The sequence below is a fragment of the Excalfactoria chinensis genome, chromosome 28 (assembly GCF_039878825.1).
Source record: "Excalfactoria chinensis isolate bCotChi1 chromosome 28, bCotChi1.hap2, whole genome shotgun sequence".
Classification (NCBI taxonomy): domain Eukaryota; kingdom Metazoa; phylum Chordata; class Aves; order Galliformes; family Phasianidae; genus Excalfactoria; species Excalfactoria chinensis.
This window is the reverse complement of record NC_092852.1, coordinates 1,662,308-1,685,341: the sequence shown is the minus strand read 5'-3', so window position 1 is coordinate 1,685,341 and position 23,034 is coordinate 1,662,308. Positions and strand designations below refer to the sequence as shown.

General features: G+C 54.7%; 1 protein-coding gene across 13 annotated transcripts in view; it reads right to left on the bottom strand.

The window, feature by feature from the left end:
• Positions 1 to 23,034, bottom strand: part of HDAC7 (histone deacetylase 7) — a 58,522-nt gene that overhangs the window by 3,548 nt on the left and 31,940 nt on the right. For 8 of the 13 annotated variants that reach the window (XM_072358004.1, XM_072358008.1, XM_072358003.1 and 5 more), the window contains 17 exons: positions 7,767 to 7,963; positions 7,513 to 7,603; positions 6,628 to 6,742; positions 6,366 to 6,481; positions 6,088 to 6,210; positions 5,525 to 5,634; positions 5,060 to 5,176; positions 4,664 to 4,862; positions 4,272 to 4,480; positions 3,803 to 4,006; positions 3,032 to 3,257; positions 2,503 to 2,636; positions 1,939 to 2,059; positions 1,792 to 1,841; positions 542 to 649; positions 374 to 429; positions 67 to 154 (listed from right to left, as the gene is read on the bottom strand). In XM_072358004.1, coding sequence (XP_072214105.1) covers positions 67 to 154; positions 374 to 429; positions 542 to 649; positions 1,792 to 1,841; positions 1,939 to 2,059; positions 2,503 to 2,636; positions 3,032 to 3,257; positions 3,803 to 4,006; positions 4,272 to 4,480; positions 4,664 to 4,862; positions 5,060 to 5,176; positions 5,525 to 5,634; positions 6,088 to 6,210; positions 6,366 to 6,481; positions 6,628 to 6,742; positions 7,513 to 7,603; positions 7,767 to 7,963 — 2,264 coding nt within the window. Of the gene's footprint in view, positions 1 to 66; positions 155 to 373; positions 430 to 541; positions 650 to 1,791; positions 1,842 to 1,938; positions 2,060 to 2,502; positions 2,637 to 3,031; positions 3,258 to 3,802; positions 4,007 to 4,271; positions 4,481 to 4,663; positions 4,863 to 5,059; positions 5,177 to 5,524; positions 5,635 to 6,087; positions 6,211 to 6,365; positions 6,482 to 6,627; positions 6,743 to 7,512; positions 7,604 to 7,766; positions 7,964 to 14,516; positions 15,210 to 23,034 lie in introns of those variants that run through there. The other 5 variants (XM_072358011.1, XM_072358012.1, XM_072357999.1 and 2 more) reach the window with 3 other exon arrangements.

Here is a 23,034-nt window from a genome sequence, read left to right as displayed (position 1 = left end):
CCCCAAATCAGAGCTGGGATGTCCTGGGGAGGCACAAGAACCTGCTAGGGGACAGGAGCAACTTACCCAGTCCACAATGAGGATCTTGCTGAGTTTCCCTTTCTGCTGCAGCTGCCTGGCAGCAATGGCCACCGAGTTGAAGAAGCAGAACCCCCTGCAAAGAGGCAGGTGGAGCTGCTCAGCACCACGATCCCCTGAGCACCCTTCCATCACCAAAGGATGGGCTCTGCCTCCCCTCCCCCCTTGGTCTGAGTACTTGGTCCTGGGGCTGTTAGCAGGGAACAATTAGCGTTATCACCCCCTGGGGGGAGCCCTGTGTTGACCCAGATTCAGAGGCTTCCCCTACACCACCCATCTGGGAAGGGGCCCTTACATGGCAGTGGATGGATCCGCGTGATGTCCGGGCGGCCTCACCACAGCAAAACCATTCTGGGGACAAAAAAATCCATGAGGAGATCAGACCCCAGCAAGCCATTCATACTGCAGGGACATTCAGTGCCATACTGGTGGGACCTCCAGGCCCCTCCGTCCCTCTCCTTACCTTCAGCTCCCTACTGGCCACTTTGAAGGCCAATTCAGTGACGCTGCCTGCGGCCCAGCGGGCTGCATTGGAGGAGTGCAGCTCATTCCAGATGGTATCACTGTCCACCTGCAAGCAAGGGAACAGTCAGACACGGATGGGGATAGGGCACCTCAGCAGGGGAACCCACGCTCTCTGCCAGCCACCCTGCTCAGAGGATGAAGCCACCCTGCACACCATGGGGCAAGCTGCTTGGCTCCACAGTGGCCATCTGGGACAGCAGGCAGGGTAATGGCTCCTCACTGTGACCCCCCCAGGAAAGCTCTGCACATGGAGCAACTCACCCTGCACCCAAGGGCTAGAGAAGGAGTGACTGAGAAAACGCTCGTTACCTTCTTTATCTTATTTTATTGTTTAACCAAACATCTTGGTTTGATCAGGATCACGTCAAGGGCTGAGCCAGAGCCGGAAAACTCAAGTCTCTTCTGATCAACTCCATGTGTGTAACTCAAATGCTCCCCCTTTGCCCCCCGAGGGGGCAGCTCCGGGCCCCTGCCTTCAAGCAGGGCGAGAGGAGGGCAGGGAGGGAGGCAGAGCAGGGAAAGTGGATGTAAACGAGGCTGAGAAGAGCTGGTGCCCAGCAGCTGGGGCAAGGAGAGGAGAAGAACCAGAAGAGGCAGCAGGAAGGCATGGAGTGAGACCCTTCCTGAAAGAGAGAGAAAGAAAAGGACAGAGACGGGGAGAGAGGAAGAGAGGAGAATGCAATGAATGGAGAGAAACCAGGGCAGCAAGCTCTGAGAGGAGAGGCCACAGAAATGTCTGGAGAGAAGTGGAAAGCTGCTGTCCCCATGCCACTGTCCATGACCCTGGTGAAGGCCCATGCTGCACCCTGGCCATCCCACTGGGATGTGGGATGCTGTGCACACAGCTGGGGTCCCCATCTGTCCCACAAATCTGCTCCCTCCTAAAGCCTGGCTCTCAGATGTGGCTGCAAGGGGTTTGTTGTTGCAGGGTTCCCTGGGGGAAGGGTCTGCAAAGGGCCTGATTCGAGGGCAGGATGCTCCCAAGGATAGTGGGAAGCCATTCTACAATGATGTCCTGCTCCCATTTGAGGGAGGCTGGGACAATTTTCTGTGTCCACATGCAGGCTGTTGTTGCTTGGGCTGAGTCTGTAGGAAACCACAGACCAGCTTCTACCCCAGTCACCTCAAGGCTCTGAGCTCCCTTGGGACCCCATCCAAAAACACCCTGAGCAAAGAAGGAGCACTTACCCCCACCCCTCCACAGGGCAGCATGACGAACATCCGCTGTGACAGAATCCCTGCAAGGAGGAGACGAGGAGGATTCAGAGCCACGGGAGCCAGGGATAAGGGCACACAGCAGAGGGACGGCACAGGAGGGCAGATGGGGGGGCTCACCTGCCAGCTTCCCATTGTCCAGTTTCAGGCGGTTGAGGGGATTGGTGCCATAGAGGAAGACGTGGCGTTCGGTGTGGACGCACTGCAGCTCCTCCAGGGTGGCCTTGCGTCCCCGCAGACACTGCAGGGCACAGGGGCTGTGACTGAGCCACCCCAGGATGGGACACGTGTTCCCCTCCCCATGGACAGACAGGAACTACCAGCACTATTTTCATACAGTTGTAGATCCCTCTATGGCTCCAAGTCAGTCCTACTAAATCAGGACTAACAGATGAGAGCTGACACTGATGTTCTCCAAGCTGGCAAAACACCTCATTTCTATCTCAGCAGGGATTGTGCCCATCTTCCAGCACAGCAAACTCATGGCCATGGTCACACCAGTGTCAGCAACAGCCAAATGTAAGCCCCCTTCCCAAGACCTCTTTGTTGTTTGGATAGTGATGGTGGAAAACAGACTGAGAAGATCTGGGAACAAAAGGAGTGGAAGGTGGGAGCAGGACACCCTATCACCTTTTGACAGCACAAGATCTACTCATAGCAGCACCCCCTTCCCCTGCTCCTCACCTCACACTGGCTGCGCAGACCCCTTTCCTGCAGTCGGGACCAGATGCTCTGAATCCTACCCGCGTGCTCTGGATGGTTGCTGTTGTCACCACAGGAGCACTGGTGTTTGAGCATCACCGAGTCATAAACCAGTCCTGCAACAACACCCAAGAAGAGCCGTCATCCTCAGACTGAACTGGATGCCCAAGTCTCAGCGCTGCCAACCCTAATGCTGCCCCTTTGCCAGGGCTGGGTTTGAAGCTGGGACCTAAAACACCCATAATTATTCAGTTTGAATGCAAACATCTTCATCAAAACCACGTGAGCCTCTGCCCCAAGGTTTTTGATGCACATGGATGCTTAAGAAGCTAAACCAATCATTACAATGAGCCAGATGGCAGCTGTGGGGCCAGAAGGGCAAATTCTGCTTGGAAAATGCAACTTAATAAGGAGAAGGGAACTCTCATGCCCTCCTCTGCAGGAGTCCAGGAGAGATTGAGAGTGACATTCAACTGCCCCCCAAGCACCCCCACCAGGGGCAGTGTCCTACCTGTTGTGAAATGGGGCTTGGTGGTCTGCTCCTGCACCGGCAGGGAGAGTGCTTTGGAGGTCGTATCCTGGGCAGGGAGGGAGACAGTCGCAGTGGCAGGAGATGATTGGGCCCTGGAGAGAGGTCTGTGCCCTGCCAGGACAGTTGGGACCATGGGGGAGTCAGACAGGGGCTGCCGCTTGAGGAGCTGGTGCTGCATACGTGGGTAGGGGTCCCAGAGATAGGCCTGATGGAGAGAGGTAGCAATAAGCATGACATCACCCAGCATCGGGTGACATGAACCTTTCTAGGAAGGAGAATGTCCCTGGAGCATCTGGCTGTGAGAGCTCCCTCCATGCTGGAGGACTTGGAGCTGCTCTGCAGGAGCTGGCATGTATGAGGCAGCATCTGCTGCTCTCTGCTGGCTCAGTCCTGCAGTGCTGGGCAGCCCTGATGCAAGGTGAAACAGTATGGGGATGATGCCAGCACTTCAGGGATGATGCCCAGTCTTGCTGGCACCAGAAGTGGCTGTTGATCACTGTCCCTGTCCTAGCAAACCGCCCCTGGATTGAGAAAGGGAAAGATGTAGTGCCTGCGTCCCCACACACACAGCAGTCCTTTACAGAGCTCTCTGGGTCTGAGCTGAACTTCCCCATGACCAGGAGATGCTGCTGGGTTTGTGCAAAATTTCACGTGGCACCACGAGATGCAGATGAGAAGTGCTCTGAAATGCATGAACAGGGGGCGGGAGTTCCATTTCTTACAGCCCCATCCCTGCCATTCCTTGCTTACCTGCTGAAGGATGAGTTCCTCCTGAGGCTGCAGCATCTTCTGAGGCCTCTCAGGCTCCTTCCCGCTGCTCCCTGGCCGTGCAGGCTCCACACGTGCCCTCGCCTGCTCACTGCTCTCAGCCCCAGCCTCCATCCCCTCAGCCTCCATGTCCTCTGAGGAGGGGATCTGCCGCAGCCGGGGCTTCTCGCTGGTTTTCACCATGCGCTGCAAGCAGAGGGGTGACAAGTGAGCACACAGAGGTGATGGGGACAGCTGAGGAGGCTGGTTGTAGCAGGGCACCCCGGAGCCCAAGAATGATAGATATGGGAGCCAACAAAGCTGAGCACAGCCCCACAGCAAGGCAGCAGCATGCAGGCTTGGCCCTGTGTTTTAGGTAACTGCTGCCCTGCAGAAAAGGCTGCAATCCTGAACCCTGCCAGCACCCTTCTCCCAGTGCCTCCTGCACCCCACACTGTAGCTCAGTACTTACCTTGCCCAGGTGTGTCTGCTGCTTGAGCCTCTCCAGGAACTGGGCATGGTGCTGCTGATACACCAGCTGCTGCTGAATGGCCTTGGGGTTCTGGGGCAGGGGCTCCGAGCGGGTCCTGCCCAGTGGTTTGTGGTGGCCTGGGAGCGACAGGCGCTCTGCAGAGATGAGCGACGGGGCGAAGGAGAAAGGGACTGTCCCCAGACCTGGCACTGCAGGGGAAAGGAAGGAGAGGTGAGGCGTTTCTTTGTCCACTGGGCAGATGCTAAGATGAACGCCTTCCATCTCCTCAGCTGGAGATTGTGGAAGAGAAATGGGGAAACCAAAAGGCTGCCTGCCCTAAGAGAAGCTCAGTGCTATGCCTTGAGTGCTGCTGGCTCAAGCTCAACACTTACCTGCCACAAGTGGAGTGTGGGTGACTGAGGGCTCGAGGATAATGACGGGCTGGAGCCGAGGGGACAAGGGGCTCCCAGCCTCGTGCTGTTCCAAGCCAGCTGGGATGAACATGGGTGAGTGTGTGCCTGTGAGGACAGGCCCATTCAGCACAGGCACCCGGTGTGCCAGGCCAGAGAGAGAGCGACGATCCGCATCTCCCTGCAGAGAGGAGGGCTGGATTAGTAATGGGACACAGCACAGAGAGAGGATGGCACGTCCTCCCCATATCCATGGGCAGGCTCAGACTACTCAGAGGCAGCATATGACTGGCACCCACCCAACAACCTCAAGATCCCTCCTGCCTTGCAGGAACCCTCTGCCCAGGTCTGGGGGGTTCCTACAACCAGGTCACCTACCCTGGCACTAGTGGTAGCTGGCAATCCCAGTGTGATGGCAGGAAGGGAGACTGCGCTCTGCAGGGCAAACTGGGCCAAGGAGCTCTCCTGCATCATCAGGCGCTGGGCCAGGGGTGCCTGCACCAAACACGATCCATCAGTCTCCTGCTCTGGGAATTGCAGAGCTCAGCATGGGACATGCAGCTTAGGATGGGCAGCAGAAGTGGGCGGCTAAGTCCCAGCTGCCTGCAAGGACATCCAGGGCCAGGGGCACCAGGGACCCATATGGAGACAGCACATGCACTAGGAAAGCACTAGGGCACGCTGCAGAGGAAGGCAGCACGTCACCACACTGGGCAGAGGGTCCCACCATGCAGGAACAGCTGGGCTAAGGGCAGCTCAGTGCAGAACTGGGGTCCCCAGGGAGGATGCTAGCTTATCTTGAGCCCGGGATGGTAGTGAGAGAGGCAAAGTTGAGGAGCTCACCTCGTGGGCCATGCTGGAGGCAGAGGGGAGAGCTCCATGCTCGGCAGGGAGGCTGTCGTTGGGAGAGCTGCAGCCAGACACTGGGGTGCTGCTGCTGCTTGGGGAGGAATCTGTGAGTGAAAAGAAAGGGGAAAATGAACATCTATACCCAGAGAGGGCTACACAGCCCTGCTCCAAGCCTGCAAATTCCCCAGTTTGCCTACTAGAGGCAAAACTCTCCTTGGCAAGGTGGCAAGCTGGAGCTGCAGTCAGCCATGGAGGAAGCCTAGCCAGCTGTACTTGCACAGCACCTTGCATGCTTCCAGCCTTGTAGGTCCATCAAGAGCCCAAAAATCAGCACAATACAGTGGCAGCAATATCCTTCCCCACTTCATCCACCCCTGTACCATCACAGCACAGAGCTTGCTCCCACAGGCTGTGCCCCACAGAGGGCACCAATGATTGCCAAGCCTCTAAGACATCAATTTCTCCCTTGGAGCCCCACAGCAGGTATTATACATGACCCCAGGCTGCTCCAGCCTCCCTGAACTCCCAAGCTCTCCCCACACAAGCAAAGCCCTCACCAATGGTCTCAGGTGGTCTCCTTTTCAGAGAGGGGGGAGCACTTTCCTTCCGTGTCAGGGGGTTCTTGCGGCGGTCCAGGCACTTCCTGGGCTTGCAACGCACCTTCAGGTTGGGCTCAGATGCTGTGAGGGGACAGGGCAGTCAGTCCCAGCTCCGCCACAAGTAGGGGCAAAGCTAGACTGATTAGGTGGGGTTACTTCTTGGCTCCAGCCATCCCCTGGGAGCGAGCTCAATGGCCTCATGACAGGAGTGAGATGGTGTTGGACCCCAGCCTTACCTGTCTTCCGGAGTGGAAAATGCTCTGGGGGATCAAGAGAAGTGCTAGGAACCGGGGACAGGAAGGTGCTGAGTACAGGAGGGGAAGGACCTTCAGGATCCAGAGGCTCCAGAGTCCTATGGGGAAAAGCCTCATCAGAGATCCTTCCCTCTTTGCTGAGATGATCAGCAATGCCTTGACTCATTCAAACCCACTTTTGCAGGGTCCCAAGCAGCTGCCCTGCACTGGGTGGGTCATACTACCCAGGGTGTTCTTGTTTTACCTGTATGGCATTGCTGGAGGGTTGGGGTTGCTGGTTCTTTCCAAAGCTGCTGCCTGCTGCTTCTTCAGGATGACCTCAGCCAGTTTCTGCTTCACCACTGTGCTGGCCACTGCACCTGTGGGTGTTACATGTTGATGATTAGCAGCTGATGTGGCTCTGCCTATCCTGCACCTCAGCAGGAAAAATATCACTGGAAAAATATGAGCATCCTGAGAGAGCTCAGACTCAAAGGGCAGGTGGGCAGAAGGCTCATGGAAACAGGGAACAGCTGCACTGAAGAGTTCTGCACCTCCAAAGGCCCGGCAAGCTCCTGGTGCAGCAGGCACTAGATGGCGCAGGGAGATTGCAGCAGAAGGTTTGCTCTCCTGCATGGTGCAAACCTTCCTGCCAGCTCTCAGCACCCCCCCATCGATCCCTCCTGTGCTCCAGCCTTGGATCTGTCAGCTCTGGAAGGCAATTTGTGCCTTGCCTTGTACATGGAGGAGCACAAGCACCACCAGTTTTGACTGCAGCACTGCAGTGGCTGTTGGGCATAGTGTAACACCAAAGCAGGGATCTACTGCTACCACTTGGTTGGCACCAATAAAAAGGACACAAAGGACAAATCCTGGCTAGTGAGTTCCATGATGCAGCTATTGGGTGTAGCTCCCTGCTCACAAGGATCCAGGCTTCCCCACACTCTTTTCCTGAAGCTCTCTGATACTCAAGACAGAGATGCTCAGACCAAGAGCATGCAGAGCATAGCCTGGTTAAAGGCAGCACCACCTGCTGAGCCCCTGCTTTAAGCTGCTTTACCCTCACTCCCCATCCACTTGGTCCCCCTGATTTTGGGTACTGCCTCCTCAGGTGGAGATGCCACATGTCACAAAACACCGAGGCTCTTACTTCGTTTGCTCTTGTCCTTATTAAGGATCTGCCGCAGCTCCTGCTCCTGCTGCCCAGGCTCTGCTTCACGGTGCGAGGTCTCCATGGTCACCTGTGAGAGGAGAGGGCACTGTCAGCACCAGGGGACCTGAAACCCCTGGGAAAGGACCCTTCCAACCCAAGCCAACCTACAGTTCTATGCTGGCAGACACACACACAGCACCACGAGTTGTGCACGCCCTACAGGGAAAAAAGTATTTCAGAAGCATCCATACCCTGACGTGCTGGTGGGCAAGCTGCTCCACTTGCTGCTGGTGCAGGCTGGCGAGGAAGAGCTGGTGCTGCAGCTGCTGTGTGTGCTTCAGAGCCAGTAACGCCGTGTCGGAGCCGGGCTTGACAACGCGCTGCCCGATGCGCAGGTCCATGGGGACGGCCTGGGGCACCCGTGGAGAGGTGCACGGGGTCACAGCAGCTGTTGGGACACAAAGAAAGGTGCAGCTGGGTGAGGAGCAGCACACAGAAGGGCCTCCTGTGCCTCCCACCTTTGGGAAAGCAGTGGGATGGGGATGAGGATATCCCGACGTGCAGGAGGGCACTGCAAGGAATGCGTCCTGCTGTTGAGAAGGGCTTGCCACATCCCATCTGCTGCCTGTGAGAGCCTCCTCCGTCATCCAGGCAGAAATCCTGTATGTTATACACCCTTGGAGTGCCTCCAAGGCGCTGCAGGCAGCTCTCCCTGACAGCACAGCATTGCAAACTGAAGGCACTCCCATGTTGCACAGGGAACCCCTTCAAACCTCACAAGACCACTTGAAACCAACCCTCTCTAGAGAGGGACTAAAGCACCCATCGCAGCAAGAGACTTTTACCGCACAGCTCCTAAAGCCTTGCAGCAATTACCCTGCAGCGTGGCACTGCTGTAATGCTGCTACAAAACCCCACAACATGCAATATTGTTTTGGAGGCTCAGCCTCTGAGCAGCAATGCCACCTCTGCTGCCCTGCCTCTACACAAGCAGACCTCAGCAAAGGTCAGACGGTGCCATTTGCAGGAGCAGGGATGGAGGGAGCAGTCTTGCAGGCCAGATGGATGCAGTGGGACATTGCCACCCCCAGAGCAGCCACATCCAGTGCAGGTTGCTGGGGATGCTCAATGCAGCACAGCACGTGCAGGTGGAAAGGGGATGAGCAAGCACAAGAGCAACTGAAGGATGCAAAGACAGTCCCAGTGGATCTGTGGCATCCCAAAAACCACACAGCCATGGCAGCTCCATGCTTCAGGCCCTGCAGCATAGAATGAAAGAAGCTGGAAGCAAGCAGGTAGGCAGGAAACCCAGAATTAAAAGACACTGCACGGGAATGCATTTGCAGGGACGAAGGCACTGCAGCCTGAGAACTAATTGTTTTCCTTAAGTAGTGAAGCAGCTCCAATTATTAAATATAAAAAAAAAATAATAATAATAAATGCAAATGTTATTTTTATAGGCAGAGAACCACACCCTGCCCTGTGCAAATCTCAGCCTCAACAGCATCAGGGAGCTTGTGCTGACGACTGCAATACTGTAGGAGAAATCTCTGCAGGCTTCAGCCCTGCCGTGCAGCAATGCAACAGGGAAACCCAGCACAGCCTCCTGCAGTGCCAGGAGGGAATGCTGCCCCTCATCCATAAGGCCAGCATTTCCCCATACAGCAAAACCCCCAGACACACGTAACAAGATTCAGCCCATAGGAGCTGATGCTCCCAGCCCCATGGTTGGGTTTGACCTGGTTCTCTACATCTCTTTGATAACCACCTGGGCTTTCATTTGTCTCTGGCTAATTAGTTCTAATTGCTACAGCCCGGGTGATAGGAGGCTGTGGAAGATAACAGCTGGAGGCTGAATGCTGCTGAGCTCCCATGTCCTGGAGCAGGAGGGGGTGTGCTGCGACCCCCAGCCCATAGGCTGCATCAACATTGAGATGCATCTGAACCAACACAAGTTACCCTGAGCCAGAAGACCCCCCCTGCTCCATCCTCAGCCCTTTGCTTCAATTCTTCCAGTTCCAAAAACGCAGACATCCTTCACAGTGCTGACAGCTCATCCTCTGCTGCCCAAGCAGCTGCGGTGCTCGCTCCCATCTCCGCAGAGCTCCAGCCATCCCTGCATTCCTGCTAAACATCAGCAATTTTGAAGGATGGGAGCGATAAGGCTGCCTCCTCCCCACTCATGGTTCCCATGACCCAGTGAGGAGGAGGACGCTGGGCTGCAGCACTCTCCCAATGCACCGTGGCTGCACAAGGATGGGCTGTAATGAGCAAACCTCAGGGTGGGAGATGGGGACTTTGAACAGCACCTACCCACATCCCTATGGAGGGATGCTCACTGCCTGCAGCCCCATCCATCCAGACCATCCTGCATCCAAAGCACAGAGGTTGGGATCAGCATTAATGCAATTAACTGCATAGTTTGAGTATAACGGCAGCCAACTGCTGTTAAGAGATGCTTGCGTTGTCCACCTCCAAAATAACTCCATTTGGGGAAATAAGGCCCTGATTTTCCTCGAGAATCTGTGGGTCACAGCAGTGAAGTCAGTGAGTGAGAAACCACTCATTAAAGCACTCAACTTTCCCATACAAATTCCTCTGCCCTGCTTTTATGCTGCCTATACAAAAAAGCCACGTTAACAGATGGCAAGTCAGCACACTAACAAAGGATTTGGTAAAGCTCCCTTCGTTTCCCTCTGCTGGAGATTTATTCTCCAGCGTCGCAGCGTTGTTTGTAACAACACATTTCAGGCATCAGCAAAATAACACGAGTTACTCCAAACATAATTGCTTGGCTCTGAGATACACAGAGAGCTGCGTGTGTGCAGGAACACCCTGAGGAAGGGGACGGGGAGGACCGGAGCAGCCCAGCAAGCTGCAGCCCCCATCCCCACAGCTGATGGCATCCAGGGGAGCTCTGAGAGCAGCCCCAGCCTCCCTCCATGTATGATGCTCCAAACACCCGGAGAGAGCTCCATGCACAGCCCCATTCTCACCCCTTCATCCAACCGGGCAGAAAAAGGGGCGGTTTTGTTTAAGCCTTTTTAAAAACAAACTCCAAAGCAGCACAAAGGAAGGAGAGGGAGGGAGGCCGTGTGGGACAGCAGCCAGAAAAACAACTCCTCACTGCGTGCCCCAAGCCAGGAAAAAGGCAGTCGAGCATCCCTGCAGCCAAGAGGCACCAGCGCTGCTCCGCGCACCGAGTGCCAGGGCACAGCTGCTTCCCAGCCTCACTCCCTGGGACCCACAGCAACCCAGGGCTGCCACCCACCCCTCCTACAGATCCAGGTGCCCCCACTCAGCCCCTTTCCTTCCTTAAGGGCTGCTGGGTTCAGCTGTCAGCTCCCTCCGTGGCTTGAATTCACGTGGGGTTCACAGCTGGGATGTGAGCCAAGAGCTACAGCACACAGCTCCTCTCTCTGGAGCTCCGCATGACGGGGGCAGGCGGCCAGCAGTGCGCTCCTCCTCTTCCCTTCACCCCAAGGAAGGGCCTGGAGTCAAACCCAGCACTGCAAGGGCTCCCAGGGGGCTGCTCCCATCCCCACAGCCTCCAGGGGATCCCTGCAAGCCCCCAGTGCCACGAGGACAAACCCAATATAGAGGGGTTGACACAGGGATGCTCCAAACCCACTGCAGAGACATTGGGGTAAGGCAAAGCGAGCGTCCTGCTCCCATAGAAGAAGAGGATTAGAGGCCAGGCTTTTCTCTTGGCTGCCAACATCTTTTTTTGTGTGTGTGTGTGTGTGAATTATTTTTAGTTTGTTAGAACATTCACATGGGAAGACCGGAGCTCAGCAGCGCATCACCCTGCCACACCAAAATGCAGCCAGCCTCGCTGCAAGGACACACCAATTCTCCTGCACAAACCATGCATGGAACAGCACGGAGGAGGGTCTTCGGGGTGCAATGCAAGCACAGCACTGCTCATGCAATAAGGGGTGAAGTCACCCCTGTGAGTGCCACCGTGCCAGGGTTGTTTTTCTGGGTCACTGGGTGCAAGCAGGTGGCAAGGAGGAAAACACTGCTCTGCCAGCGCGCCCAGAGGAAGCCAAGGAGGGGAAAGCAGTGGGGCCCCATGTGGAGGCGATGGCCCAGGGCAAGTGAACCCATTGCACAAACCTTCCCCACCTGTGCAGGTCACACTGCAGCTCCACCCTTCCTCTGTGGAAAGGGGAGATTGCAACAGGCCCTGGGAAAGCTGCAGGGTGAGAGTGAACGTGGTTCCATGCAGGTTATAGGCATTTTCCTGCTGCTTTTTCCTGCAGTAAAGCTTCTGCTTTCTATGCTATCTCCTCCTTGGGATGATGCCTGCTGCAAGTGCCCTCTGAGCACTGGATGTGGGGCTTCTCCTACCTTGCCATGCTCTTTGTGCTGGTGCTTTCTCAGTCTTGAGTGCATTACTGTATTGGTGCAGCTCACTCTCTGCTGGGGCAATGGGGAACCAGTGAAAACAGAAAGCAACAAGAAATCTTTGCTTTGCTATCCTCCTGGCTTTTAACCAGGCATGAGCAGCAGTGAGCTGAGCTTATATAATAGGGAAATAAAGGCAGAAGCAAATGGTATAAATGCATGGAGCAAAGCAAGCTGTGGGTCTTTGCAGCCCTTCACCTCCGGGTCTTCACACAGCCCCACAGCTCTGAGCTGCAGCTAAATGCACTTCTTGAAACCCCTTTCCCATCTTTTGCTGATGAGCTGTGAAAGGTTCAGGGTTCAGCCGGGTTGAAAAATGCATGTGATTAAAAACATTCCTCTGAAATAAAAAAAGGAAAAGGTTTTCTCCAGAGCCACGCACAAGCAACAACAAAAAATAACCAGCCGGAGGGAGATTTGTTCAAATTAAAAACACTTAAATAAGAAACCACACACACACACACACAGAAAAAAATAGATTATGTTGAAATAATGTTAAGATCACAAAGCTGGGACTCCAGCAATAGGAAATCCCAGAGCTGGGGGTACCTCACATAACCTCCCTGCAGCCCTTAGGGCGCACGTACATACTGAGATAGTGGCTTTAATTATGGGGCTGAACACTGTGCTCCCCACAAAGATGGGAAAAGCATCATCATCCCGTTATCTTCACCCTACTGCAGAGGGGAGGGATGTGGCATGTGGGTGCTGCAGCCCTATGGGGATGTTCCATGTGTCCCTCTGCTCGCACAGACCCCATAAAATCAGAGCATTTGGGTGTTTTTCTCCTCCCCAGGCCTGCAGGGGCAGCATGGGGAGCTGATGCTCACTCCAACCCCAAGGGCATGATGTGGGTGGGTCCCACTCCTCCCTACCAGACATCACATTCCTGCTCCAAAACAAGAAGGGGATGATGCATCTCTATGACGAGCCCTAAAGACTTTTTCCACAAGGGTATAACTGCATCTTTCCTTCGCTCTGACTCTTCCAAACCTCATTTTCTTTTCCTCCCCTGCAGAAAAATCCAAGGCACCTGATGACTGAAGCCCGGCAGCTGTACCCACCTTACCCTTGTAACCAAAGCATGAGCCACCACTAAAAGCAACGCACCTGGAACCAGCAACTCCATACACATACACCTGTGAGCAAAACACATTACTGAGGTATTTCCAGCACCTAAATCAGAACCTGAGCCATAAATGAGACCCACATAAGGCAGCAAACAGCCCAGGGCTGGCTAGGATGACTCCCACTGGTTATTTGCAGCTCATGACCTTTGAGTCAGACATTTAATAGCACTCCCAGGAATTTTCTCCCCACAAATACGTGCAGTTACATTTTGAAACTTATGACTCCAGGACCCAAAATCTCACAGCTTGCTGCTGGGGTCAGGTTGCATTACACAAGCATCAGAGCAAAATGCTTTGCACCTGGAGCTGCAGCTCTTATTAATGCTGGCAACGAGCTGGGAGATGCAAAAGTCCAATCTTGATTTCGCTGGGCTATTCTCCCTATCTGAAATACAAAAGGGGAAAAGAAAACCCCTTCCATCCAGGTAGGAGCACTCTGTACCTGCAGCATCATTACCAAGCAGAGGACACAGTGTGCCAGAGGACTCAGGAACCCTCCAGCACTCAGCAATGCATTCCTGCTTGCTCTTCCTGCACACACAAGGTCCAGCTGCCCCTTCAGCAGGGATGTGGGTGCCCACAATGCAGCCAGCAGCTCCGTGCAGCTGTGTTTTGGTGCCTTATCCAAGGCAGCTTTTCAAAGTGCTCCCAAATCCACATGTTGGGTTTGGCCTCCGAAGTGTTTTGCCTGCAGGGCAAAGGCGGTCAAGAGGATTCCAGGTAACCCTGCACCATAGAATTACCCCCAGAGCCCCAAATTGTATTCCCAGCCCTGAATTTTCCTTCAAGCAATGCTTAAACCAAGCAGCTTCCTTCACATTCTGCACAGCTCCCACAGCATCCTGCATGCATGCCAGCAGCTCAGCACCTCCCCATACTGCCCCTGCTGTAGGGGGGGCTTTTAAAACCTTCAAAGCATTGAGCACATCCGTGCAGAGAGAGATGAGCCTGGAAACCTGGTGGTGGTTCAAGCCTAAGTTTGAGAGCATTCAGGCACAGGGGCAAAGCTGAGGGCACAGGACTGAATCAAGCCATGGGCAGGCAGCATAGGAATAAGTACTAAGTACTTCTTGCTTTATTTTAATTGATTTCTCTGCAGAGAAACTGCATCCTTGTCAGCAGCACAAAGTGGGGCTGACAGCCCACGGGGGGGGGGGATATAGCATCTATCCCTGCCACAGCTGGACACCTATGGCTGCAGTTTCCACCCATCCCAAAGAGCAGCACCCGAGCTGTCCCTGGGAAGTCTCCCCCCAGCTGCAGTTCTCCCCTGAGATCCATAGAAATCCAGGACCAAAGAGCCTTGCTGACGGCAAAGCCAGCAGCTCTGTGTGCTCCCCAGAGTCACGTGGGCAGCTTCTGCTGTTGGAAAGTGCCAAGAAGCAGGAAAAGTCCTTAGCCAAGCAGAGCACGGAGAGGAACCATCCCTCCCCGTTGGATTCCTTCCCCAAAGCCCCTCACCTGGTATCACAGCCTGGGCTGGGTCTGCAGTGCAGCCCGCAGCATGGTGCACCTCCTCACCTTGCAGGCACAGATCCCACAACAGCAGCAGAAGAGGTGATCCCACAGCCTGCTCCTGAAGCCTCAAATACCACCAAGCCTCACAGGAGGAGATGAAAGCAGGTGATGTGCAGCAGCTCCAAGCAAGTAAGTCCTCGTGCCGTGCCCAAACTCCAGCACCCCGACGTCTTCCAGCAGCACCATCTCCTCCCTCAGCACAGGCTCCAGAAGGAGACAGTGTCCAGCCTCAGCACCACCGCCCTCCAGCAGTGCTCCCAGAGCTTTGCTGAGGCTCTAGCAGCTCTCCCTGCACCCGGAGCAGGTGGGTGCAGAGCCCCGAGCAGCACGCAGGACGCCTCGCCTTCCCGCACCGGCTCCTTACATCAGCACGAGAGGATGTTGCCTCCGTGCCAAGGGAAGCAGAGGAGAGATCAAACGATTACATAAACCTCTCCCTCAATTACCAACCGTTTGCACAAGTGGAGGAGAGCGTTCCCAACCGGTTTGGACTGTGGCAGCCCTGCTCTGCTGCCCAAAGCATCTCTTGAGGGTTCCCAGTGTTACTGGGTGCACGAGGCAGGTGTGCTCAGCATCCCACCCAGCAGCCAGCTCTCCATCCCCTTTGCATAAGGGATTGCAGCAGCCTTGCTTAGCTCTGGGTCGCTGCTGTGCTGTCACCAATGTTCCAACTCAGCCCTTTTTTTTTTCCCCTCCTTCTCATTTTAATTGCTGCGTGCAACACAGCAAGAGCCCAGCTTGACTCATAACCCCCCAGGGAGGAGCTCGGAGCTCACAAGCGGTGCTTTGCTTGATGTGGAATTGCTGAGACAAAAGCCTCAGCTCCCACAATACCCAGTGACTCCTCAAGGGGATCTGCCCTTTAATCAAGGCCTTTCTGCAGGCTGTAGAGAAGGAAACCCCTTTGGCAAACGCTGGCTGAGGTCCAACGCTGGGGATAGAAGCCAGATTTGGTCATGAAAAAAGGTAAAAATAACTCGAGCCCAATGCAATCCAGAGAGCTAGAGAGCAAGGAGTAGGAAGAACAGCACTGGCATGGCTCATAGGGAACGGGATGTACAGGGAACAGGGCTCACAGTGCTTCAGCATCTCTCTCCAACCAGCACTAAAGCTGAGATGCGGTGTTCAGGCTATTTATGTCAGAGGAAGGAAGCCACCAACACTTTCAATTTCCTGCACAGGTACATTTCTGGCATCCTTTGCCCTGGGTCCTCACCAAGAAGCTGCAAAATGAATCCTTCAGCTCTAAGCTGGTGCAGTGGGGCAAGGTGCAGGCATCAAATCCTCAGCACAGATGGAGCTGAAGTGTGCCTGGATCCAGCAAACACTCCTACACTCCCATAGGGACACCAGTGGCAACCACCCTGGGTCAGCACAGGTGCATGTGTGCAGCTGGGTTTGCTGCTGGACTGAAGCAGGGAAATGCAGCAAAGGTTGGAAAAGCCACACAAGGCAGCAGGGCCAGGTCTGAGCAGGGTTCATCCCAGATCTGGCCAGGAAAGAACAGGAAGAGCAGGCACACAGCAGCTGCAGGACATGGGTGTCCCCAGCAGCCAAAGTAGGGCACAGAGGGTGCAGCAGGGCACACTGTGTGCTCACATAGCAATGCTGCCCAGAATGCTGGACCAATCCTGCTGCTGAGCTGCTTGAGAAAGAAAAATAGCAAAGTAAGCCCTCGAGATCCCAAAGCATCAGCGTTAGCTTACCCCAGTGTCTCCTTGGTGGATATAAGACCACCACGCGGAGCTGGTGCCAAAACCACATCACCACCCAGGACCCCAAATATCACCTCACTGGGTGCACGCTGCAGGGTTGCACTCAGCCCCGAGGATGCTCAAGGCTCCAGCACCTGCAAGAGATCCTCCCAATCCCTTTGACAGTCACTCCAAGGAGTCACTGGGCATCCCCCATGGCCAGCACGCCCCATGCAGCCACCCCACAGCAGGATGAGCGTGGCAGAGGTTGGTGGGAGCCCTGGGATCTCTCCTAGCAGCTGCAGAACCAGGCACAGCTACCACACCCCTGTGGTTCTCACGGGCAAGCAAGAACCTTGGCAAAGCCCTGTCCTGCTGGCAGCCAGCCCCATCAGGCTCATTAAATGCAATTAAGCTGGAGTGGGTATTCCCTCTCCCCCCCATCGTCTTCTACTCCTCCTCCTTTTGGGGATATTGCTTTTAGACAAAATAAACAGGGCAGCTTTGCGTGGGCTCAGGCAGGTGGCTGGCACCTGGGCCCCACGCAGCAGCAGGTGGAAACGGCAAAGGCTCTGCAAAGGGGAATGTGCAATAAGATAGATCATAATGAAGCTCGTGTTCCAGCACATTCATTTTACAAACGAGGGAAGGATTCCTGCCTCGGCCTGAAGTTGCAGCAGCATCCTACATCGTTCTATGAAGGTGCAGCAGCCCTTCAACCTGGGCATAGCAGGATGGTGCTTCCAAGCCCTTTGCACAACGGGCAGCCAGCAAAATCCATTCCCCGCCCCCTCCCCACATCCCTTTGAGGCAGAAAGGAAGAAGGCTGGAAACATCCTTCCTCTCCTCCGCACAATACGATGGAAATAGCACGGGAGGAGCAGCGGAGGCGGCTCCACTCAGCCCCAGTGCCTGGCCAGCAACGAGGACAGCACGGCCAGCAGCTTCCTGCCATTGTCCCGGCCCTGTGCAGCTGCACCCAGCCCAGGACAGTAAAACCAGAGCCAAACTCAGCTCCAAAGGGATTGAGAAGTAGAAGGAAGGCAAGATGAGACACACAGCCCAAGCTGCCTCTTTGTTGCCAAGTGCAAACCCTGTCCATGCTCAGATTGCTGTACCCTTGTGCCCAGCAGCCAGGTTTGGGATGAACCCCAGTCCTGAAGCTGGTGGGCTTTTGCACTGCACAAGGAGAAAAGCAAACCAACAAGAGAGCAGAAGATCCCTTCCTTGCATCCAGCCTAGGAGGTGAAACTAAGCCCCCAGGGAGCAAGTCCAACACTAAGTCCTCACTGTCTGCTCCAAAGGAGCGGTGACGTGCCCACCCCTGCTCCAGCATGCACATCAGCAGCCAGAAAACCCTGCAAGCAACCCACACCAACGTAAACCCACTGCTTGTGAGTGGGTGAGGCTGGCAGAAGAACTCATAGCCTTAATAGCAAGAGAAACAGGAGCAGGAAGAGGAGGGACAACACCAAACAGCTCCGTACTTCTCTGCTGAGCCCAGGGCAGCAGGGGAAGGACAATGAGCATCATGCAGGCAGCGAGGGCTCTGCATCCCCACCAGCCCTGCCCAGCATGAGCTCTCTGTACCTGCTGCAAAGTGGAACCAGGCACTCTCACAGCAGCTGCTGCTCACTGCACCGCTGCCATCCCATCCGCAGCCCAGCTGCTCCACTCCCCAAAGGCTCCCGAGTGCATTTTTGTCCCTCATGACACGTTAAAAATAGAAAGCAGCAGTGTTATTGTCTTGCAAGCAAATATAGAAAGCTTACATCCTCGCTTGCAAAACGTCTACGCAGCAGAGGCTATTCCAACACATTGGAAAGCTCTATTCACAGAGCAAAACGTGGGAAACCAGCAGAATTTGATGCACTGTAGCACTACACACCAGTGGGTTAACTTGCCCTCCCCCACCTCTCCTCGCTTCCCTGCCTTCTTTCAGGCTCTTACGCATCTGCTCATGCTGGCCTCCAAGGAGGGTGCGCAGGCTCACACGGCACTCAGCAGAAGAACGCACTGCCCCGGTGCTGCCCTCACAGATGGGAAAGCAAACATGATCCAATCTGGGAGTGGACTTGTCACTGTCCTCCCTTAACACTTTCCAGCTCTAGACAAAGTGGTTTTGCTGCAGGGAAACCAGCGGCACAGCCAGAAGGGAGCTGGAGGATGCTGCGTCCACGCTCCAGGTTCCAAAGGGTGAAAAGCATTTGCATGCTCCATACAGACCCCTGAAGGGAAAAGGCAGCGGTGACCCCAGCAGCAGGAGAGTGCTGAGCTTCCCCATCCATCACCCCTGCTGACTCAGGAGGGAGGGGGCCTCAGCCTCATTCTTGGAAAGGGAAGATTTCTACGCAAGCTCGGCTTTTCCATGAGCGTTTGGGCGAACGCAATGCACCACTCCCACCCAGCTGGGACAAGCCTTGAGATCCAATTTCATTTCTCCAAAAAGAAAATAATAATAATAATAAATAAATAAACCACATGGGAGATGAAGAATCTGTCAGGTCACTTCCAGCTCCAAGCCAGCCCGCCTTCTGCAAAGGCAATCCTGTGCAGGGACTCTCTTGTCCTTCCTGCAGCTACCTGGAATGCTGATTGAGATGGAGATGCAGCACCAGGACCCGCTGCTGCTGCAGAGACTCAGGTGCAATGTTCCAGGGGAGCTGCCTCAGCCTCCAGCAGCACAGCAAAGTCCATGCAGGGATGGCAGCGGGTTTGTGTTGCATCCCACGGTGCTGCCCCTCGCTGCATCCCACCTGCTGATTCCAGGGATCTGCCAATTCCAACTGAGAGAAGCATTTAAAGGCTGGCTTCTGCACTTGTGCTGTGCCACGTGCTGGCTTGCTAGACTCAGCAGAAGGGAGCAGCAGACAAAGCCAGGAGCACGCAGGCTATCGCACTGCAGGCACCCACCTGCTCCAAACAAGGCACCCCTCCGGCTTTGAGCCCATCTCTCTGGGGTGTAGAAGCACCCCAAGAGGAGGACAGGGAAAGTGTCAGGGCTGATCCATCACCAACACCCCAGCGAGCACTGCTGCAGCAGTCAGGCTGTAAATATCCTCATGCAGACGCAGCGAACAGACTGAGCATAACTCACTTCACCCCCCCCTTCGCCCCAAAAGAAAACACACACCCAGAAACAGAAGGAAACCAGGCAGGAAAAACCCGATGGTCATTCGACAACTATTCCAAACCTCCCTCCATCCCAGGAGGGAGCTGCTCTGTGTTCCACCACATCCCCATAGCCACATCACAGCTGCCCCGTGCCCTCCCCCATGATCCCATGCCAGCTGCCAGGATCTGGGTGCACCAGGGCTGCTTTCTCCTCGTTTCATACCATGCACATCTCAGCTGGCATTTCAGAGCCAGCCCAGTGCCAGATTTCTCTCTGCTGAGCCAAGGCACTTGGAAATGCATGACGACTTCAGCAGATTAATTGGAAACACAGCCTGGGTGTTGCAATCCCAGGAATGACTCCAATTTCAGGAACAAATGTTTTCATCTCAAAGTGGGAGCAGTCACCCAAAGTGGAAGGATGCATTTTTGTTGCCGTAGCTCACCCCTCTCCTGGTGTGAGGGGTCCCAATGGGGCAGCCATTCAGGCACTCACGTCACCGGGAGCTGCTGCAGGGATTCCTGATGGCTCCAGCTGGCTCCAGAGAGGGACAGCTGAGGTCTGCCCACGTTCTCTCTCCTTCTACAGCAGCACATCATCCCTGCCATCATCTACAGGAGATGGTGGGGTCCCTTCTGCAGTTCACCAGGTTCCCAAGGGCAGATGCAAGGCAAGAAGAGTCCTCCTGTGGTTCCATCCACGTCCTAAGGGTACGTTCCTAGTTCTTGCACAGGTGACTTTCCAAAAGGTCGCTTACACCCTGCCTACAGCCCAGCAGGATCTGCTCCAGCACTTCATCCAGGCTGGAAAAGATGTCCCCTTGGCTCTTTTAACTTCCATCCTCACACATGGAGCCTTTCACCTTAAGGACCAGGTGGCCAAAGAGTCCCCAGAAAAGTCACTGCTGAAGGCTACAAGAGCTCAGAGATTCCCTTTCTGGTCCCAGCACTCTTGAAGGTGACTCTTCTGCTCCATGTCAAACGGGTGCTGACAGCCCAGACCACCACACTGTAGCAGTGCTGGAGGAGATGCTGGCTGCCAGCTCAGCTCCCCAGAGCCGAGCCCAGCAACAGGTCAAGAAAGAAGAGACCTAATCCCACAAGGAATAGGGCTGAACTTGCCAGAAGCTGAAAATAAATCCCCGTGGGACCATTCACTCCATCTAGTGACAAGCCATCCCCGTGCTCCCATGTTATTTCTCCTTCTCTACAGCAATAACTCTTTCCCCCTTCCAGGAGTTTCAACATCAATTTGCCATTCCTTTGTTCAATGCTCTTTCCTGCCAACCTCCCATGCTCTCTTAGGTGGTCCCTCCGCAGCCATCACAACTCTTCAGCTCTCTCCCTTGGCTGCCAAAAACAAAAGCTCTGCCACAGCTCAGCAGCTGCACAGCAGCTTCCCTGCTCCTGAAGCTGAAGGTGATAAGGGAAGAAGAAAAGCTGGTCTGGCCGGAGTCCTGGCAGGGACGTCAGCTCTGATAGCCTGCTGCCAGGGCTCCTGCAACCCAAGAAAAACTGTGTGGGCTGTGGAAAGGGCATGTGGCTGCTGCTGGAGAAGAAACCAAGCTGGAAGCCCAGGGATGGATGCTGGGAGAAGCCTGCTTGCTCAGCCCCTGCAAGCTGCACACATAGTTAGCAGGGACCCGAGTGGGAAGGAAGGATGGAGGTGCTGCAGTTGCTTTGCTGAGCCTGCATCTGCTGCAGACATGGAGCAGTGCTCATGCCCACTTCTGATTTGGCAGAGGTGCAGCAGCACTGTCCCACACTGAGCTGCGAGGACGTGAAGCAAGCAAGAGCAGCCTGTCTCACACAGATGAGATGGGGGCCACGACTTGGGCATGCTCACCTTCCCAGCTAACTCACTCCTGCAGGTCCCATTTCTGCTGGCTGTACCTCCAGCTGCTTGGCCTCCTTCAGCAAAGCCTTGCCAGAGCTGGACCCAGAGCACTGCACACACCATGGTTTCTTTGCTGCCATAAAGATGCAAACCCCTCTCCTTGCTGGTACCAGAGGAGCTGCAAGCACCACCAAAATGCTCTCACCTCTGCACTGCACCACACTCACAGAAGTCAACCAGATCTGACCAGCTCCAGCATGCTCTTCCATTAAGACTCACTGAGACACAACCCAATGCCATCCTAACCCACAAGCCTACTGGAAACCATTGTGACCAAATCCTTGCATCAAATCCATGCAAATCATGGCTTTTCTGCAATTCATTTAGATATTCTGACAAAACAAAACCACCAGATGTTGTAATGAGATGCCACTCACAGAGCTTTCCTCATTCCAGCACCTCCTGTGAGATCTGCATGTGAGGCAGCCCTCTCTCCCTAACAAGGATATCTGTATGCTCAAAGCACATAGGAAAAGCAACCAGCAGCCTGGTGAGCTCCAGTCAGGTTTCATCTCTCACTCCCATGGTCAGCAACACCCGAGTCGTGAGCAGAGAGGAAAAAGCTGCACAGATGGAGAAGAAAGCTGTTGGATTATGCAAGGATGCCCTCCGGCCAGCAGCAGTGCTGGGAGGCCTCCTGCCCCAAGCCAGGAGATAAGGCAGCAGAAGGGAGGACAAGCAGATCCAGCACACGCCCAAGCTCACGCCAGCCCCAGCCCACAAATCCTTCTGCAAGTTTCTCCGTCCCACCTCCAGATGTGCCAGCACCCCATCCTACACCCTGTGCCCCTCCCAGGCTTCTCCTCTGTCACACCCTCCACCTTCTTTGCTCACTTGGCACATCGTCCCCGACACGTCTGCGTGGTGTGAAATGACCTCGGTGTGCTAGCCAAGCACTATCACTCGTTCCCATCGCTGTCACAGGCCATCATCCAGTCTGGGCTCCTGCAGAAAGGAGAAAACCTCCACCCAACAGCACAGTTACTCACGGGTAAGCCAGACCCAACAGGACATCCAGCATGGTCTCACCAAGAAGGAAAAATTCCTTCCAGTTCCTTGAGCTTGACAGATCTTTCAAGGGTTCATCATTTGTCACCGTTATGAATCCACACCTCAAACCACAAGCCAAAAAAAAAAGGCAGCTAATAAGACAAACAGGAGCTGCAGACAAAACTGGGAGCTCTTTGGAAGGAATGAGGCTCCAGTCAGTTCTCCAAGGGCTCCTTTTTGCTGCTATTTGATGTGATATCAGCTCAGACACAGTACTGCTAGGATGGCATTTCAGAGCCAATGCACAGCTTGCAAACTATTTTCTGCCCCCACCACGGCGCTGCTTTGCTCCATTCCTTTGGATCCCTTGGGTCTCCTTTGCTGATGAAGCCAGTCCAAGCTTCACCATCATGTCCTACACCAAGGCAGATCCAGCACTGTGCAGCTATGAGCCTTCCTGAAGTGGAACTGCTTGAGATCTTTGTGCTCCAGATGTGATGGGAAGTCCCTTCTCCTGCCTAATGGCCCACCTGTGGCACCATTCCGAAGCAGACTTGAAGCCTTCAACCCTGGTCAGTTATTTTTCAGGACCAACAGCACCGTGGCACTTCCATCAGCATCATCTCTCCTGACACCAGTTCCTGTTGATCTGCTACTGATCAACCTCTGCTATAGCAAAACCAATAAGATTTAGGCACAACCTTGCGCATGCAAGGAGAAAGAAAGCAAAGCGTGCCCAAACAGGTAAGCTGCAAACACTTCTGCT